Raw genomic sequence first — 21,200 nt, 5'->3', positions numbered from 1 at the left:
TTGGGTGCCTGATTTACAGAGAGACTGTCAGGTATCCTCAATGGACAGATGTGGGGAATGAGACAGGCTCTCCTCACATCCACAGTATCAACTCGCCTACCTCTGTCTGTCATGATAAATTATGCATGTAATGACTGCTTTTTTCAATCAGTTTTTCATAGACACAATATCTCGAAAAGCAAGAACATTCTAATTCAAGAACAAAATAACATTAACAAACAATAATATTGAACAAGTAATATAATAATGAAGATGTTTATGATGATGAAGAATTTTGACAGATTAAGACCATTTCTGAAAGACAATAAACAAACACTATTTCTGTGAGTGCTATCCCTTGTGTCTGTCTAAACCTTAGATTAATATTGAAGCAATTTAAGACAAAGGACCCTTTAAATATCTCAATTGCTTTCTGGGTCGCCTGCCATTGCAGAGTGCTTGAACAAACCCGTTGCCAGTGCAACAGGGCTGAATTCATTTGACCCATCCAGCTGGCCATTTCCTCTGAGAGAACAGGCCTGAGAGACACTTAAACAGAAAGGCACTTCCCTCCTCCCCTCATCTTTGATCTTCAAATGAAGAGTCTGGATCCCATGTTTGGGTGAACAGGTCCTGAAAATTCATGAAGCCTCATCAGAGGGGCCAAAAACAACGTGCCCTTCCCTGCTTGGCAGTCTTTTCATTTAATCCCAAGGGTCCCATTTTGAAGCAGTTAATGCCCTGATATCAGTAATCTGTGGTTGCCGCCTTTGAATATATGGTTGGGATGAAATGCTATTCAAATTTTTACAAAAGGCATTGAAGTGCGTGAACCAAGGGGCTTTATGGCTTTTAGCAAAGAGGTTAAGAAACCACAAATTTCAACCTTGGTTTCTTTGCAGTCAAAGGCAAGAAATTACTTGATCATGAAGTTCACTCTTGAGTTTACTATCTTTATTCAAAATGATTTAAGTGGTACAAAAGTGGGATTTGGACACTAGGGTGACTTCTGCTTTTCACATCAAGCTTTTTCATTAATAAAAGCTTTTAGTGGATGTGGGAGATATTTAGTAGCTGCTTTGTGGCCTTTAACCTCTGGCAGGAGATACACATTGAACCCAAACCAGCAGCCCTTATTATGTCTCAGTTTTCTACTATGAACGATGTATCTCAATGTGTCAAATCTGTACCACTGCTACTAAAACTTCCAGTGTCAAAAATTCCACAGGCATGCTAATGGAACTGAAACAGAATAGATAATAGTCAGACACCCAAAATATCAGTCTGTATCTAAGTATTGATTAAGAAAAACCTTTCAGGAATGTGCAGTCAACAGAACAAGGAAGAAACAGCAGAAAAAAAACAGTGTGTACTGTGAGTCAGAGGCAGGAGAAAGGGAGAAAAGAGAAATGGGGAGCAAAGAAGTGAGTGAAAAGGGGAAGCTGGGCGTGCAATCAGTGAGAGATGTCTTTGAGATTCTTCTTTTTTTTTTCTTTTTTTTTTTCGTTTCACTGAAGCATGATGGTTATATGGCAGTTTCCCATTTCTTTACACAGTCCTTTGCATTTTTGTTGAATACTGCAAGGTCTTTTGGGCTGCAAGGGTTAGGTAGTAGAGGGCAGACAAGGCAGTGCTCCATTGTATGGTCTGCTTGTCCACATTCACAGGTGGTTGGGCCAGTCTTGTAGCCCCATCTGACCAGAGCATCTTTGGATCGTCCCGTTCTTGTTCTAAGGCGGTTGAGTGTTTTCCATTGAGCCCATGATGCTTCTTGGCCAGGGGGTAGGTTTTCAGTGGGGGGTATTACCATGTCAGTTGGAGGTGGGTCATTCTCAAGTTTTTCCATCCAGAGTTGTATTCTGGTTTCTTCCCGAGACTTTGTCAGGGGCTGGACCTGGCTGAGAAAACTTCTTCTCGACTTTAGCCGTTGGGCCGGGGGGTGACATCCATGGAGGAGGTGGCGTTCATCGCTAGTAGCTTTTGTTTTCTCGACTCGGCTGGCAACTTTCCGTCTAATATCAGCAGGTGCAATGCCAGCGAGGAGGTGCAGGTTGCTTGTATTGGTGGGTTTCAAGCAGCCAGTGATCAGACGGCAGGTGTTGTTCAAGGCTGGGTCAAGTTTCTGGGCATGGGTTGACCTCTCCCAAACAGGGCATTCATATTCTGCAGAGGAATAGCACAGGGCCAGAGCAGTAGATTTTAATGTGTGTGCTGTGGCTCCCCATTTGGAGTTGGTCAGTTTCCGTAGGATGTTGTTTCGGGAACCGACTTTGGCTTTTGTGTTTTTGATGTGTTCCTTAAAGGTGAGAGTACGATCCAGGGTTACTCCAAGGTAGACAGAGTGGGTACAGTGCTCAAGTGGTGTTCCAGACCATTTGATGTTAAGTGGTCGGTTGGCTTCACAGTTCCTGAGGTGGAAGGAGCAGACTTGGGTCTTTGCAGGGTTGGCATGTAGGTGGTTGCGCTCGTAATAGAGGAGTAGCTCATCTAGGGCTGTGGTGAGGTTTGCTTCTACTGCTTCAAACGAGTTCTCTTGGGATGTTACACAGAGATCGTCGGCATAGATGAAGCGCTCAGTGTTCTGGTCCATTGGCTGGTCGTTGGTGTAGATGTTATATAGTAGTGGGGCCAGCACGCTACCTTGAGGTAGGCCGTTTCGTTGTTGTCGCCAGCGACTCTGCTTGTTATTCAGGACAACAAAGAAGCGCCTGTCTTTCAGGAGGGCTCCAATGAGGTCTGTGAGTGCCAGGTCTTTTGTCAGCTCCAAGATCTTTGAGATAATGTGGTATGAGCAGAGGCTTGGAGAATCTATATAAATACTTACAAGCCACAAGAATACAACATAAATAATGACACACCACTGGCTGAAATGGAGACCTTCTACCTTTTTCTTTTATCTTTAGTCTAAGATTAGAAAACTAAGAACTGGAAATATCTGTGGTCTGCATGCTGTGCATAGGTCCTGTGATAAGATGCACTCCCTGCACTGAATACCTTTTATACATCCACCTAAACCCATTAATATTAACAGATAAAGAGCCAACTTGACAGGTCATGAACACACCTGTCGAACAATGATATCTGGTTGAGCAATCCTCACATACTAAGCATAGCTGTTAAGCATAGCTGTTCAGAAACAGTGATTAAATACTCCAACAAACATAGGCGAGAGTTCAACGTGGCATTTAATTAGATCCTGAACATCTGCAATGATCCACCACTAAAGATTCCTCCTGATTGTTATGCAGGAGTGAGTAACATCTAAATGCAGAGGGGCACCTCGCTCCACAGGCAAAGTAGGAGTGAGACACAACAATCAGCAGTGAAATAAACATGGTGAAGATGCCCTGGGAGAAGATGAGGGAGTATAAGCTGCAGTAGTGAGAGGAGCTCCACTATAAAAAATGAGAATTAGTATTCATCAGCTGTAGGTGCCTCTGTGGGGGCAAGGTGGCAGGAGAGAAGGAATAGAAGAAAAATTAAAGAACCCTAGAAGAGAGATGGAAGGGGGATATTGAGATGGTTAGAGGTTTTTAAAACAGGGAGGGAGGGATGAAGTGGATGGAGGACACAAGTAGAGAGTGTTACAAAGATGAAGGAGATGAGATGCGAGGGAGATTCAGTTTCTAGCGACAGAGAGAAAGAGAACAAAAGACAGGAAACCCATGCTCGCCAAAAAAGAGAAAATCCTGGAAAGAAAAGGACAGGTCTGAAGTCAAATGTTGTAAAAGAAATCACCAAGGTGGTCGAGAGACCGGAGATGAGTCAGAATGTGTGTTTTTCACAGCAGGTTGTGGGTGCCAGTGTGGCTGTGATGGATTTTCATGTCAATAAACATGGCACTGGAGTAAGATTTTCTAGGGGAGGAAGATTTTATATTTCATGAGGGATCAGCTGTGGAATATTTATTTGAGGGCTTTTGGCTGGAGGGAAATGGCACTATGTGAGGAAGCTTCTGGAGCAAGGCTTACAAAACAAGGAAAAAAAGCTCCAAAAAGCAGTGGCCACATGATGGTTCTTATTAACACCATAGTAAGGACACTTGCTCATCTGTTTGACAAAATGTAAGAGACAGGGAGACCAATATGCAGAAAGATTTTTAATGTGAGTCAGAAACCCGGCCAATCAGTGACTTATTAAATATGGAATTCAATTCTAAAAATCAAAAAAATTGTATTGGCATGAGCTGGATATTTTTTGTGTTAATAAGGCAAGGTTGTCCTTGACATAAATGGTGTTTTTTGCAGAGCACAGGTCTTACAAGGGAAAGGGTCTCATCATTTTGACAGTAAGGAATTGACACGTCTGACATTCAGACCCTATATATAATGAGGATTTGACTTTTTTTATAATAACAAAATAGCCCTTGACGGAACACATTCTACACACATAATCATAAGAATGGTTATTTCATCATCAAATTACATAACATTCTAAAGAAATGTATCTAAACTAATAACAGTCATTGTTACTGTTATGATAATGTATTCAATTGGCATTCAATTGGTGTTTCCACAATTGCACATGTACTAATTCTATCTATTCTGAGAACACTTGATGAGTCTTCTGTGATTAATGTACTGATACATTCGCTGCAGCTAACCACAGAGAGAAGACAACACCTGAAAAACCTACAGGAGTATCACGAATCTCTGACTGATTCCCGCCAGCCATGTGGTTAACAGCAGCCATCCATTAGCACGGATCCACAGCCTAATAGGTTATGACTTCTTTTCATTAAGGCATCAGTGACGTCCATCAATCCGGTCGACAATCTAACTCTCTCAGTCTCTGTTATTTTGCATCTTTCTCCTCCCCCCAGACCTCCTACATCTGACTGTTTATCTGTCTGTCTGACTGTATATCTGTCTGTCTGACTGTCTTTCCATCCCTCTGTCCCTCTTCCTCCTTTTGTGTTGTCAGAATCCTCCGCTTTCCTCCTCTTCACTTTGTCTTCTTGCCTCGGGGCTTTTTGCTCTTCCCTCCACATTTGGCTGCTTCATCCTGGGGAGGGGAAGGAGAGAGCAAACCGGTAAACAGGCAGAAGTGAGGAGCGTGAGCTGAGGCCAGGTGGCTTCATCAGCGACTCCACTCCGCGGCGTCGGTCTGTGCTGAGCAGACGTCACTTACTCAGCAGCGGATTCATTATAGTTCTTACACGTCTTTTATGTGGATATAACAGCATAACAGCTTTTTTGGCAGGTTTTTGAGATTAGAGTTTATACCACAGCCATGCTTACAATATTAATCCTAATTAAAGATTCGGTTTCTTTTTTCTAGCTAAAAGGATGTGAGGCTTTATCCTGGAACTAACTAAATCCATTTGAATGGGACATATACTCCACAGGTGTTCTTGTCTATTCAAAGAATAGCATATGCCACAATATTTAATGTTGTATCATCTGGCATGGGCTGCTGAATGTATCCCATGATTCAACAATTCATTTTCTACTTCAATTGATTTTTTTTTTTTTTTACTTTGAAACACTGAAAGCCAAAGCCTTTTCATGTGGAAGTAATTATAATACTGTGATTACGTGTGGTTGTATTATCCTACTGGTATAGAGACATTTCACACAGAAGCCCTTTTTTCTCTCTGATATGTTGGGGCTGGACAGGAATATATTCCTGAGTGAGGAGATCTCTAGCTTCTTGTGACTGAAATTACCCCTACAATCAGCTCAGGCTGCAGTACTGCTTGGCTCTCTACACACTGTAATTCAAGACTAATGGTGCTTTTAGGGCTTCCTTTCACAGAGCCAAGCGCTGTGTAACACCTGCTCTTACCTGTCAGCTTTTCACTGTCTGCTTTTCTGCTGTCTATGACCTTCTGCCTGCCAAATAGCCTACCTGTGTCACTGCAGCCTGATGACAATGTAAGCCGCAGTAAGACTTCTGGGGGGATTTCGGCCTATCACACTGTGCTGTGCTGTGCTGACCACATGTGCATATTAAACCTCCCACAACAACATTAAGTTAAGGGTTTCCTTGGTGGTGGTGGTGGTGGGGGGGCAAGCAACAGCTAATTTTTTTTCATTTCCTGTGCATGTTTCTGGCGCACGACTCATGCTGGGTACCAACATGCCAGCACATGGTGGCATAGTATAGCATGCAGGCTGACAATCAGACGACCCAGCATGGTGGAGCTGGGAGAACAAGAGGGCAGACATCAGCCTGATGGAGGTATGTTTCGCTGTATCTCGTCTCTCAATATAGAACAGGAGCAATTTCAGGGTGGCAAATTTGAAAAGGTGAAGTGTTTGGGGGTGGGGGGGTGTTACATGCTTTCTATCTTTACTATCACAAAGAAAGTTTTGTTCGTGTCACATTCATGTTGCGTACATTTAATTGGTAACTATAAGGGTATTGGAGGATGTGACTACATCCATCGGCCTTGATAATAAAGCTAAAGAGAGTTCGGTGCACAGACACAAAAGTAAGTCTGAACAGCGGCAGCTCTTGTGATAATTCGGTTGGCATGCTGTGTAGCAATAGCACTCAAAGGCTCTCTTCAGTGAAACTGTCACATGGATTTAATGAGGTCACATAAGATCCATCTCACCAATGCTAGAGTTGGTAAAAAAATGTATTACAGAGGCAGGTCTTCCATTGCCCGTTTGCAGAATTTACATTATTGAAGTGTTTGCATGTTGACTCCTTTCCCAAATTTAGATTGTTTTTAGTTTGTTTCAGCTAACATCTAGTGCGTAAACCAGCGGCTGTTCATTTTAAGACCGCTATATAAACATTTAGAAAAAGCCAAAGTTCTTTCCAGGTTACTGTTTGCAGAGTTGGTCTTTTAACAACTCACAACCTCATCTATTAATTGAGTCTTGTTGATATAGAAAAGATTGCAAATCTCATTCTGCAAAAAAGGGAAAAGGGCTCTTAGACAGACTGGAGGAGAGACAAAGGCATAGTATGTTTAATGAAAAATTTAAATGGTCCTCTTTCACCTGTTGAAGTGGTCAAATCATTCAACCTTTCGATATTTGGGGCAGTTCATACCTCTGCTTGGACTCAGATGATCGGCAATGAGTGGCTATTTTTATGAAACCAATTATTATGATAGTGTATACCCTTGTTCTGTTATAAGTGCCAATACCTGTATGCCAATGTGTAACATTTGCTCCACATTTAGTACTGTATTAAAATATATTCTTAAACTAATAATCCTACATTTTCTATATACATGCATATTTTCAAAACCTTGTTATGCCAAGTTCCTTTATACAATGATGCTCATATTGTTACTTATGTATAAATCCTCAACTTTAGCACAAGAATATATGTGTTATAAAATTCCCACTCCTCCTCATATTCACTACAGGTCGCAGAACTGCAGAATATAACTCACAGGTGCTAAATCCACAAACTATAGCTCCTTAAATCTTCACTCAGAATAAGATATACAACAAAATATTTTGTCTATCGTTGCCACAAACGTAATCTTTCTTGAAACGGATAATATCTTGTTATTTCACTTCTCTCACATTATGCGGCAGTCATATTAAGCACCGTTATGCCATAGATTGCCATATGCCATATTTCACGGCTGGCAGGGATAGATATCATGCTCCAGCAAGGGTGTATCAAGGGGTACAGTATATCATCATTGGTTCTGAAACATAATGATGCAAGGGCTCTTTACTTCAAAGAGTGCTTTCTGTTGGCTCAATATTGATTAATGAATACCGGCAGCTGCAGTTGTAACAAAGACAGTAATTTTCTTGTTAAACTTTCACTTGCTGTTGTATTGTTGTCTCTTCTTCAAGGACCAGAACATGGCTATTGTGGCCTTCTGTTTCCTTTGATGATTTAATGATTTGATGATTACTTTCATGCACCGTAATAGAATATCTTACCTGGAAAGGGAAAAACACATTCATGGAAGGTGCAAAGCATCGTGATCAGAATTTGAACAAATCAACCCAGACCACCTCCAGAGGAAGCCTCCTGCTGTGGTGATCAGGTGTCAGGTGTGTGTACATGCATTCTTGACAAATAAAAATGGGGGGTATAAAAGTGTTTGAATTATTTAAAATAGCTGCCAACATGCGTTCTTATTTCAAACCAGCTTAGTCTTATCCATGTAATGGATGCAGAAAAGTGTATTTTTTTGTGATTTTCTACTTGATCTGCTACTCTGAAGCTATGTAATTCATCTATATCAGGGGTGGGCAATTAATTTCCCCAAGGGGCCACATGAGATAGTGGGAGTGTTGTGGAGGGCCGGACCAATAGGCTGAACTCAATTCTGCTCAATATAAGTTGTATCTCTTTATAAAAAAAACATTAAATTGTATGGTTTTGATTAACTGCTACTGGTAAGAGTAGATGTTGCATTTAGGCTATCAAAAAAATGTGGTGCAGGCATAGTAAAAACGCTAACATTATTTAATCAACATGTAATCAACATTCACCAAAACGATTTTGAAAATGAGCATGTTTTTGCAGTATGAAAGGTGTTCCCAGACGACCAATACACATGGCACACACACACACACGAGAGCAAGCTTGTAATGCAATAGTATAAGTATACAAATTAATAGTAATATCAATTTTTATCAGTGCAAATGGTCGCAGGAACGCCCACACGCACGAATGTAGGCCTACGGAAATAAAAAAATATCCTGCAAACATACGGTTACTTGCCAAAACAATAGAAGACATTTCTCCAAAATACCTCTTTTTAATGATTTTGTTGCCGTTTAGTTCTTCACGCAAATGCGAAGCAACCCACCTTCTGACTTCAAGTTTCAATGACTTTCAGTTACGTCTAATGACCGGACTACTTGCGTTGCGGAATGATATGAAAGATGTGAATTAGAACACACAAAACCATTTGCCAATGACAGCAGTCATACATTTTTCGCAGCAGTGAATATAAAGAAACTGCAAACGTTGGGATGGCCCATTCAAATCAACAGAACTTTTTGGAACATTCTGAAGAGCCGTATAATAAATACAGGTATTTACGTTTGATTCCTAATTTACAATTGACCTCCGCGGGCCGCACAGGGACAGCCAACGGGCCGCAAATTGCCCTTGGGCCGCACTTTGCCCAGGTCTGATCTATATCAATGTGTCATCAACGGATTTGAGATGAATTTGTTAAAAAGGGCTGAAGTGTCCTCCACAAGCTCTCTCATACCACGATCGTCGTCAAAACATTCTCCTCCTTAGCTGCCAGCAATGACTGAAAAGACGTAGTCTAAATACGAAGGTGGCAACAGCCCAAGAGTGACTGTTTATCTTGGGTACTTCAAAGGACTGCCGGACAGCCAGCCCTGTGTTTACCTAAGAGCGGACCCTTTAGTGTTGCATAAAGTCCAGCTTGAGGCAGAGAAGGGCTGTTGAGGTAACAGAGTGCATAATCAGTGTGAAAACTGGCGCTTATTTAAGCCTCTATTAAAAAAGCAAACTTAACATTTTGTATTACCTGGATTGATCCTCGTCCCTCGTGAAATGTTGCCCTCACAACAAACATGTTGGCTGCCAGGACCCCAAGGATATGAGCGAGCCCTTGTGCATAATTTAATTATGACACTCCAAAGGGCCTGGTCCTACCTAAGTGCTTGCGCCATTCATTATCATGCTAATAAACGACGGCACAGACCTGGGTCTTCATAGCACAACAGGCCGACGCGTCCAGCTGCAAGCGTTTATACTCTGAGCTTATTGTTGAGCAAAAACTTTACTCTGTCCTCGGCAACTGCCTACATAATTGCACACAAGCCATATGTTACAACAAGCGTGACTTTCAGGTTTTGTTTTGTGAGTGAATAAGTGTGTGGCTTGCCAGAGTCCAAACATTACATGTACAGTGAATACACAAGGTGTTCAGTGACAAATATCCTAACTGGGCCCTGTAACCATGACAATCCTGCACCTTCTCATTTGCATAGAAATGAACAGGCATTAAATAGTAAACAATCGAGTCTGCGCCACTCCAGAAGTCAAAATGTCTGTTTCCCATTATCTCTCTTTTCAACCCAAGAGAAAGAGAGCCTTCAATGGACACAAATTGTGGTTCACTAAAGAAAACATTGCTTATTTGCCTGCAGCACGGAGCACTCTGGAACATTTGGCTCCTGGTATGAGGGAAAAATGGCTGGTAGAAACTAAAGATGCATTGTACATGCACTCACTTCAAAGGAAGAGTTAAAGGTGAGGTCAAAGAGTTCGCTAGGAGTGCTTTTCCAAAGAATACACCGTTGTGCTTCTGCTATTTTTCAACAGAATACAATTTGTTGAATAAGTGTAGCTGGTCAGAAATGTTTTAAAATGCCCAAGAGACACATGCCTTAGAACATACTTACATAGTTAATCAGGGTGTGTGATTTTGAGCCTATAAATAAGAAGGTGTTAACAGTTTTGATTACTTAGACTTTATGACAAGCTATTTTTGTTGTGATCAATATTGCTGATCCAATGAACAAAGTAATTCTGAAGAATTTATGTAGGCCTAGCATTGAAATTGTAGGCTATAACATTCGTAAAATGTGATACACATTTAATTTAACCATCTAAATGAAGCCAAACAACTTTGGATGAATGAAATATTTCTGCTGAAATGTTAAATGTTTCTAGCACTCACTGTAGTGCAGAAGAGATCTGCTCGATTTTCTATGGATATTAAAGTTTTGAGATGCAAACCTGGGTTTTCTTGGTTGGTTACTTTCACATCTTTCCTCAAAAGGATACATATGCGGTGTTGAGGTGAAAGAATGGCCTTAAGTGTTACTGCAAAAGCATATTAGGTTCTTCTCAGGTAACTATGGTATTCGACAGTAATTGGATTGAGAGTTTATGCTCTTAATGGCTTTAACTTTGAATTTGATGTTGTCAAATGGAGTGAAAGCCTGTTTAGCTGAGCACTGGTTCAAGCAGATGGGTCCCCCCTTATGTGCCGTGGTTCTGCTTAAGGTTCCTTCCTGACTAACAGGGAGTTTTTTCTTGCCCCTGTTGCCATTGTGCTTGCACTAAGGGGGTTCAGGCTCGGGGCTCTGTAAAGCGCCTAGAGACAATTGTATTGTTATGGCGCTACATAAATCAAATTTAATTTAATTGAATTGGTTCACTGGGAGAGAGTGGACATATAAATGTATTAATTTGTATTCATGACGCATTACTGTCACTGTATGAGTGTCAATATAGCCTACGAACACCTCCCTTGGTTCAGGTGTGGTAAGAACCTATGAAAAGCAAGAGTAGCATTGACCTTTTTGCTACGTGAATGGGGAGTGAATCAGATATAGGAGATTGTTAGTTATGTTGATGAATTTAAACACCTGGACCTAAAGGCAATCTCTTTCTGCAGTTAATTGCGGCCATGGGGAAAATGCACTCGTAGGTTGTGTTGGTAGCAGCATTTCTTCTTCTGCTGTAGTCTACAAAGTCAATATTGTGTGTTTACAGCCAACTGGGCATTTGATTGAAGTCGGCCAATTACACTACCTATCCCAGTCACTCAAGTCTTTAAAGTCCTTAAAGTCTTTTTTTTTTTTTTTAAAGCCTGCCAGTGTATTTCATTCAAGAAAATCGAAGAGAGATTAATTGCATCAACCAAACAACACAGGTTTGCTCCTGGTTCCTTGCTAATGCATTAATCTGTAGGCATAAATGAAGAGAACGTGATATTTATTTGTCAGAGATAAATCAGAATTGTCCAGTCATGGTTTGTGATTGGCGCGTGTACATTTTTCCTGTCAGAGAAGAACATGCCGCCATGCATATATCCTAAACCCACACCTTGACGGAATTTAAAATTAAGTTTAAAACCCAGCCCAGGCCAAATTGGCAATTTTTTGCCCAGTTTCTGCTGCTAAACTAGTGCCCAGTATCTCTGTCAGATTCTCCCACACTCTTAAAGTTCACTGAAGTAGTGAATGATGCAAATGCCAGTCCCTTTGGCCCTCACACTCATGCAAATAAGCAATTAGCTGAATATGACTGACAGGCCTGATGAACCACTCTGCCCTTACCGGACTCTCAGTGTAGCCCTCCTGGACCAGGAGGTTTCTGGCACTGTTGTTGATGTGCTTGAACCGATCCGGCCCCAGCAGAATGCCCCCGTACCAGCGAGTGACTACGACCATCACATTCTGAACATCCAGAATCTAAAAAAACAGGAGGAGAAAGCAAAGGAATATCAAATGTTTTTTATTTTCAGAGGATACAAGAACACACACACACACTACCTACTGAACAACCCATAAGTAAACGTGTCCTTGTGTGATGCATCTGCATACAGTTGATGAAATTAACATCGCATAAAATGGGGGGAATGGTTAGTGTGTCACACTGAGAATAACAGCTACAAATGAATCAGTCTGAGTAATCGCTTTCTGTTTCGTCTGTCAGTCATATCATGCCAGTGGGTGGGGAGGGGGGCGTGTCTGGAAGTGTGCCAGCGCAGAAGCTGTGGGGGGATGTCTGTGACATCTGCCTGTTTTCATCTTGTTTCTGAAGGAGCGCACTTCAATGGGAATGGTCTGTTCTCTGGCAGAACACGTGCCACAGCATTCAAGCCACATTCAATGAATTCAGCTTAGCCCAAAATGAATGGGGAAGGAAGTTGGGAATAGAAGGAGAGAAAGAGAGAGAGAACATAAGAAAGGAAGGAAAGGAGAGAAAGGCATTTCAAAAGTGAAAGATAAAAAATGGTTATTACAGTTTTCCAAGACAAAAGGTGAACCACCCTGAGATCAGTACTGCTTTACTGAACAAAAGAAGTCATGTCTTATTCTGAGATAACATGACACTGTGGACGGAAGGAAATGAACTAAAGCGCCAAGCTGCAAAAGCAGACTCGTCTGGCTCCCCTCCCCTCTACACAGATGTATTGTTATCAGAATCACACGAAAAGGGAACGCCGGTGGGTTTTTCAAGGCATCTCTGATCCCTGTGTGCTGAAAGGGCAACACTGCCCAGGAATGTGGAGGGCAATGAAACGATCCCTAATGTGACAGAAATGAAATAACAATCTCAAGACTGCCTGACAGACTGGCTTTGATTAAAATGCTGCAATGATTTCATATCCCTTTGCTCATTACTTTGCATAACTCCTTTCCGGGGTGACTAACAGATGGAAATAAAGGGCCCTGATTTGATAGATGCACACTGCGTGTTCTACACGCAACAAAGAGCATCGCATAAAGCTATTTTGATTACTAGGGCACATTCATTTAATAATTTTATAACATGTGCACAGACCCAAGTGCCTTCAAGGGTGGACCGACACCTCGTTTGGGTGTGTTTGATCACAAAGGTAGGCGTTGCATGGATGTTGTTTAGAGGAAGGCGTTCTGTCATTTCCTTTTTTGATATTACATTTAGTCATTTAGCAGACGCTTTTATCCAAAGCGACGTACAAGGAAACTGCATTTTTACATCAGGAGCAGTTAGGGGTTCAGTGTCTTGCTCAAGGACACTTTCACACTTGGTAAGGAGGAGTGGGGAATCGAACTAGCGACCTTCCGATTACTAAACAACTCCTCTACCTCCTGTACCACTGTCGCCTGCATCTTGGTTTTCAACATCTGGCAGGCGCGTCTAATCTCTAGACAGTTTGACAGCATAAAATTGACCACTCCATTGTGTTTTACAGCATAGTGCTCCCCCAGTTTAGACCACTTGTAAACACGTGTGTGTGTGTGTGTGTGTGTGTGTGTGTGTGTGTGTGTGTGTGTGTGTGTGTATGACGTGGTGTGTGTCCCCTCTTCAGGAGTTCCATGAGCTGAGTCACGGGCTGCTGCTGTGGTTGGAGAACATGGACCGCCGCAAGAACGAGTAGAGCATTTGCCGTTCTACTTAAGACAGGCTTAACGTGAGGAGTGCAATTTCTCTGTCTACAAATGGGATAACTCAGTAAAATATATTTTTTGTTTCCTTTCATTAAAATGTTTTTGTTGCCAACATGGGTTACTGAAACTTAGCCATTGAACATACGGTTTGACATTTCACAACGGGCCTGTCTAGTAACGCTGCTAGAATTAGAGGCACCAAACACATGGAGCTGTTTTTATGTAACATAATAGTATCATCATATAGGTGGCCCATAGTAATAGTTATAATGTCTATATGATGTAGAAGGCCAGAAACCTAGAAAGCCAGGTCAGATGGTCAGTATACATTTCCTGTAAATCATCTCATAATCAAATCTATCTGTCTAGCCTAAATATTCTGTGTAAAATGTCTTAAGATTGATTTAGATTGCAACCCAATAAAGTAGATGATACCTTTGCTTCCCTGTCATTCACTTTCATTCCCTGTCATCACCCACCCTCTCTCTGTCCTATGGCTTGCAGGTCACCTGGTTGAACTTGGGCAGAATGGGAATTAATCAAGGTACATTCTGAAACAAGACATCTGACAGTTTCTTATTATTTGGGATCATTCACTTTGCTCTGGCCTTGTCATCACAGCACATGTCAGCATTCCTGATACTATTGTGTGCTATGAGTGTACACATGCAAATAACACTTCATCTCTACTTCTCCCTTTGATGTTGCGCCATTTGCAGACTATTATTACGTAGAGCCCATAGAGGGTGTTGTTTTTTGACAGAGACAGAGATAGATAGAGAGAGAGAGAGAGAGAGAGAGAGAGAGAGAGAGAGAGAGATGCATGGAGGTGTGACAAAGGGAGCGTGGATGACACAAAAGTTCCTTTGGATCCACACATGCATTCAGCAAATTCATTTTAGCCCAGTTAATTAACTTCTGGGAGAAGGAATACGGTTTTATGCCTCTCAGCTTTGACACAATGCTAAATTTACTGTGGCAAAAGGTATTTTGGTATAATGCTTCTCTTGAAATGCGGAAACAACCCTCTCTTTCTCTCTCTTACACACACGCGCACACACACACACACACACACACACACACACACACACACACACACACACACACACACACACAAATGTACCTGTAAAAGATGAAGCAGTCTTGCACCAGCAGCAGTCTCACCATCATCCTCACAGTCTTGCAGGAAGGTGTTTCGGTCCTCACAGTATATCCTACACAAAGCACAAGGGGATTGAGATAGATGTGCTTGTGAGTGTGCATGAATGACCTTGTAGAAGAGCATGAGCGTGGGCAGTTTCATGAATAGGGAAAATTGGAGATTACCCACATATATGATTATGTTTAATAATTGTATGAGTATTATTAATGAGTAGAATTAGCAGCACCTGGACAATTGAAAACCTTCAATTTTCCACCCTCAAATTTATGTTTCATTTAAATAATACACCACCTCAACAAAGCATATTAACAAAACTTTATTGTCAGCAGAAAACTGGAACAGACTTAAATATTCTGTAATATCTGACAAATGTGAAAAAAAATACAGTATTCACAATTTGAACAGCAATAGCGGGTGTTTGCAAAGGGTTTTTATAGGCCAAAATTCTGTCAAACATAAATTTGACATCAATCTGTAAAATAGATTAACTGGTTGAATTAATTAAGTAGAGGAACTACCTCAGATATGCATCAAACTTAGCAACAGCCTACAAACTTCTAGATACAATAATAACTGATATAGTTGGAAAATCAGTGTTAACTTGTCCGCTAAAGTTTTCAAACAATGTCCACACATGGAGAAAAATTCAATTTTTTCCCCATACTAACCGCCGGACTATTCATTATCTCTTACTTATACTGATTGAAAAATAACTACATTTGTTTCAGATGTCCACTCCAACACAGAGTACACGAAGCTACAATATATGAAAGTGCATATCTTCTGCAGGGTATTGAGTAAAGATATTTATTGAATATACAACAGTGAAAATATGTATTTTGTTTTGAGTTTTAAATATAAACATCAAGGTTAGGACGAAGATTATGTATCATTGGTACCCTTGCAGTGGTCATAGAATAACTGCATGACACATTTAGCATGCATCAGTTTATTGACATAAAACTAATTACTGAATAAAGTTTCTGAGACAAAATGTGAACAATTAACCATATTTAAAGTATCTTTTTAATCCTTGTTGTGTTTAGACAAACCAACACTAAAATGTCCAATCCAACTAAAATGTTTGACAGTGAATCAATCAATCAATCAATCAACATGTATTTAAAAACTAATTACAGATGTTCAACAATATCAACAACTTGACATTAAAATAATTGTTGAAAGCTGTCATGGATATACAGTTTTATATGCAGAGTTATCCATGACCAATTGCCACAAACTACGTTTTTTATCCTTCAACAGATTTGCATTAAATGACACTGTGAAACGTTGACTGTGAAACGTTGATTACACACATCTGTGCATGAATGGTCACCGTATGTGTGAGAGCACAAGCCACACTTGTAAAGGTCCAGCCCATGCAAAGCCCATTCATCAGTGCTCTGCATTTACTAGGCCGTCCTAGACATCTGCTTGAGAAGGTCTCCCTGTTTTATACTTTGTCCTTGTCTTAATCAGCCCTTGATTATTAAACTCCAATAATCAGAGCTGCTGGAGGATGTCTGGAGGAACAAAGACTTCCTTCCAGTCACATTAGCCTCTGCTGATGGCTCCATCAAATAGCATGAAAATGCTAATTATATTCTTTAACAGGTTTTGCTAATTCAAGCCCATCTCAAGCTCATCCGGTGAAACCTGTATTTTAAGGCTTCATTTTGTGTCTGTATGGCCTTGGTATATGCATATATTAATTAGGCAGGGATGGATCAAGCAGGCATGCTCTGAATGTCCGCATCACCTGCTGGTTAATCTGTCCCAGATGACACACTTGTGCCATCCACTGAATGCTGTAGCCCATCCTCCTCGGCCCAGAGGAACACACACACACACACACACACACACGTGCCCATAGAAATATGAGAGCACACACACACACACACATGTGCCCACACAAATATGAGAGAGCTCACACACATATGTGCACACACAAATATGAGAGCGCCCACACACACATGCCCACACAAATGAGAGACCACACATACATGTACCCACACATACAACTGCAAATCAGAAAAAGTTGGGACGGTATGTTAAATTAAAATTAAACTGAAAACAGTGAGTTGTAAATTCTCTTTGACCTGTATTACATTGAAAACAATACAACAGCACATTATTTGATGTTTTACCTCATACATTTTATTGTTATTTCAAAATAAACATTTAATTCAATTTCGAGTCTTGTAACATATTTAAAAAAAAGTTGGGACGGTAAAGCATTTATCACTTTGTAACATTGCCATTCCTTTTCACAACACTGAAAAGACGTTTAGGGACGTAGGACACCGAGTGAGGAAGCGTTTCAGGTGTTACTTTGTCCCATTCTTCCTGCAAACAAGTCTTAAGGTGTGCAACGGTACGGGGTCTTCGTTGTCGCATTTTGCGTTTCAAAATGCTCCACACATTCTCTATTGGGGACAAGTCAGAACTGCAGGCATGCCAGTCCAGCACCCGCACACCCTTCTTCCTCAGCCATGCCTTTGAAATGTGTGCAGAATGTGGTTTTGCATTGTCTTGTTGAAATATGCATGGGCTTCCCTGGAAAGGATGTCGTCTTGAAGGCAGCATATGTTGCTCCAAAATCTCTATGTACTTTTCGGCATTAATATTGCCATCACAGAAGTGCAAGTTACCTTTGCCAAGGGCACTGACACAACCCCATACCATGACAGACCCTGGTTTTGGACTTGTTTCTGATAACAGTCTGGATGGTCCTTTTCTTCTTTGGTCCGGAGCGCACGGTGTCCACTTCTTCCAAAAAAGACCTGAAATACTGATTCGTCTGACCACAATACACATTTCCACTGTGTGATGGTCTATCCCAGATGCCTCCGAGCCCAGAAGTCAACGGCGCTTCTGGACACGGTTAACACAAGGCTTCCTTTTGGCACAGTAAAGTTTTAACTGGCATTTGTGGATGTAACTACGTATTGTAGTGCCTGACAAGTGAGCCTATGTGGTTATATCGCTTATAGATGAATGACGGTTCTTGATGCAGTGCCGTCTGAGGGATGTGAGATCACGGTTATTCAGCTTAGGCTTGCGCCCTTGCCCTTTACGCACTTAAAATACTCCAGATTCCTTGAAACTTTTAATTATGTTATGCACCGTGGAGAGTAAAATATCCAAATCCCTTCCTATCTTTCTTTGAGAAACATTGTTTTTAAACATTTCAATTATTTTCTCACGCATTTGTTGGCAAACTGGCGTTCTTCAGCCCATCTGTGCTCCTAAAGGACGAGGCCTTTCCTGGATACTGATTTTGTACTAAATCATGATTACAATGACCTGTTGACATCACTTGTTTCAAATCACATCATATTTTAATTATTCTACCTCATTACTACCATGAAAATATGTGATGGAAAGGGGTCCCCATGCCAATACCCTGGAGTGAAAACACAATCACATACCGGTATGCATAGATGTTATGTGTGGCACTGGCTATCTTTTTGTTTTCATACAGCTTGTCCAGAACCAGTCGAACCTGAAAAACATAAAAAACAACAACAACAAAAATCACACAAAGCAAAAAAGGACTTAAATGCATTAATATTCAGCTCTCTCTCAGAGCCCAGCAGGCTCGGGTCGAAGGATGCTTTTACCACATGCTAATGAAAAGGCATCTATGCAGACAATCCCACCGACATCAATCAATGGTTAGTACTTTTTTTTGCAGTCGCCTGAGACTGCCTGCCTGGTGTGAAAAGTCACCCAGGAAGCAGGAAGTCAAAGTGCTTTGCTTGTTGCATTGAATTCATGAGGCTCATAACGCTTTTCTTTCTAATATCCCTAATGTACCACTGTTTGCTTTTAAGACAAAATCCCATCCCATCACTCTTTATCGCTCTTGGCTTTATTTGTCTTGCACAAATGCACACCCGGAGCCACTCCTTGATTATGAGAGCTAATGAAGTGAATCCATCTCCATCTCCACACACACACGCACACGCACACGCACACGCACACGCACACGCACACGCACACGCACAACACAAAAGCAACCTGACAACCATCCATCAAGCAGCCAGAGCCTCCTCTTTCCCTTTTTTGACATGTTTCATTTAGGTTGATGGGGCGACAAAGCGAGTGGTTATGTGTGTGTGTGTGTGTGTGTGTGTGTGTTTATGTGTGTTTGCACCTGTGCTTTGCCATTTCAACTGTGTCTGCCTAACTGTCTCAAAATACACTCACTTAATGTCCTCAAACAAGGAGAGGAACCAACACCATCCTCATCCATTTAATTAGTAGTTAATCAAACAGCTTTAGTCTCCAAAAATACCTCACACTTTCATGTCCCATGGCAAATCACGTATTTCCCCACAGTTACAATAAACCCAGTAATATTGGGGAAGCTGTTTACCTGAGTGTCTCAAATACTGGGGTTGCCAAACTGTATTCACACTTGAGACGGCGTATTCGGCTTCCATTCAGAGAGCTGTTTAAATATCTGCAGCAAAACAAAGCCTTGAAGAGGAACATCTCCTGGAGCTCATCAGAATTTAAAAGATCAGGCCAGACAAACTATTGACAGACAGCAGTGTTTAATTACGTAGTGCACACAGGGCATGCCGCTCAATAAACACATTAAAACGGTGGGCCTCGAGAGTGCAGTTTTTACAGTTCCCTTCTTCTTATTAGAATCTGAGCCTCATCTCCTCCTTGTCCCTCCTGTCAAACTAGACCAGAAGGCACAGTGCACTATGACAGTAAAAGGGGATACAAAAAAATATGATGCGGTTTTCAGAGATGATGTGAAGGGGGAAAAAAGGATTCAGCCCTATGCCCTTCACACTCAGAGCCCCCCGTGCCAGCCACACACACACACACACACACACGCACACACACACACACATGCACCACCACCACTCAAATCCACTCCTCTCGGCGAGGAGCCACCGCTTTGTGAATTTGTTCCGTGTTCCAGCTGCGCGGAGCACGAATTAGGCAACAGTGAGGGAACACTCGGCATGCCGAGCGCCAGAGGGACCGTTTCTCAGGCTATTAGCGCCACAAGGCCCTCTGCTTGATGTTTAGCCCCCTGCCGGTCCCCTCGTGAGCAACTGTGACAAAGGATGAGTTAAGCTGCTGGTCTGTAGCCTCGGCTTTTCTGGGAATCACTCTTTAAAGAGCACAACTCATTCTCAGCGCGCCGACGACAAAAAACAAAGGGGGGGAGGGGGGGCTGACACTTCCAAATATTTATAATGTGACATTTGGGGCTGAGTGTCTGTTTATGAGTATGTCTGTGTATCTCTCTCTCTCTCTCTGTGTGTGTGTGTGTGTGTGTGTGTGTGTGTGTGTGTGTGTGTGTGAGTGTGTGAGTGTGAGTGTGTCTGTGTGTGTGCCTGTCACGGTCTATTTGTTGACACGGCGAAGAATCCAAAGCGATTTCCCTTTTTCAAAGTCAAACAGCAATCCTGCACGAATAACATCGACCCCAAAACATTAACAATCCAGTTCAACAGAGGTAATTGCTTGTCAAAACAGCAGAATGACTACAGGATCTCAACAGATCGTTACGCCTGCGCCTGCAAAGTGTCCTTTTGGCTTTCAGCTGGCCATTATGAGCCTGCGAGTGTCAGTGAAAGAGTGCGCTTATGGCATTAGCTACTAGTCCACTAAACCGGAATAGCACTCCTCTGAGTCAGAGAGTTAAATAAGCCACAGTCATCCATCTCCCTTACGCTCTGACACAGCGTAGACCAGCAATGCAGTTTAATTTCAGCGTACCAAAGGTGGTATTAGACACCACTTTATCATGCAGGATTTAAAGAGTTTTGCCAGGAGTGTAAGCAAGCTCCCATTTGCAGATAGAGTTTGACACCAAACTAAAAAAGGCTACAGAGGTTTCCAGGGTCAATGCCAAAACAAATAAGGTGAAAGCAAGAGGAATTTTCTTCTAATACAATCTTAGAAAATCATTAGACATAAGGTCTGAGAGACATAAGTCTGGAAATAAGTTCTGCGTAATCTTTTTCCGTTGTTCTATACAAGTATTGGTAATATAATTACACCGCGTTTCTGCTCACATGTTATAAGTACAGCACACACAGGATGCTCAGCAACATCTTTTGAAGCATATGGGTGTCATCACAGATGGTATAGGCTACGTCCTCTTCCCCTTACATATGTAGCACATTCTGTACATCAACATGACTCACACCAGCTCTGCACTCTGAGATCTACAACGATCTGCAGAACCCTGGTCCATTATATATCTAATTATAGAA

General features: G+C 41.6%; 1 protein-coding gene across 2 annotated transcripts; it reads right to left on the bottom strand.

Moving 5' to 3' along the window:
• Positions 1-4,066: 4,066 nt before the first annotated feature.
• impact (impact RWD domain protein) lies at positions 4,067-19,317 on the bottom strand. 2 transcript variants are annotated; one of them, XM_031575583.2, is made up of 4 exons: positions 18,381-18,701; positions 14,911-15,001; positions 11,967-12,101; positions 4,067-4,983 (listed from the first exon to the last, which is right to left on the bottom strand). In XM_031575583.2, exons 1-4 carry the CDS (start codon positions 18,515-18,517, stop codon positions 4,924-4,926), a joined length of 423 nt encoding a protein of 140 aa, XP_031431443.1. In that variant the 5' UTR covers positions 18,518-18,701; the 3' UTR covers positions 4,067-4,923. The 2 variants fall into 2 exon arrangements, with proteins under 2 accessions (XP_031431443.1, XP_031431442.1); XM_031575582.2 differs by lacking the exon at positions 4,067-4,983 and adding an exon at positions 5,457-7,844 and having other exon boundaries at positions 18,381-19,317.
• Between the last annotated feature and the right edge of the window lie 1,883 nt (positions 19,318-21,200).

Source organism: Clupea harengus, chromosome 10 (genome assembly GCF_900700415.2).
Source record: "Clupea harengus chromosome 10, Ch_v2.0.2, whole genome shotgun sequence".
NCBI lineage: Eukaryota > Metazoa > Chordata > Actinopteri > Clupeiformes > Clupeidae > Clupea > Clupea harengus.
This window is presented reverse-complemented; position numbering and strand designations above follow the sequence as displayed.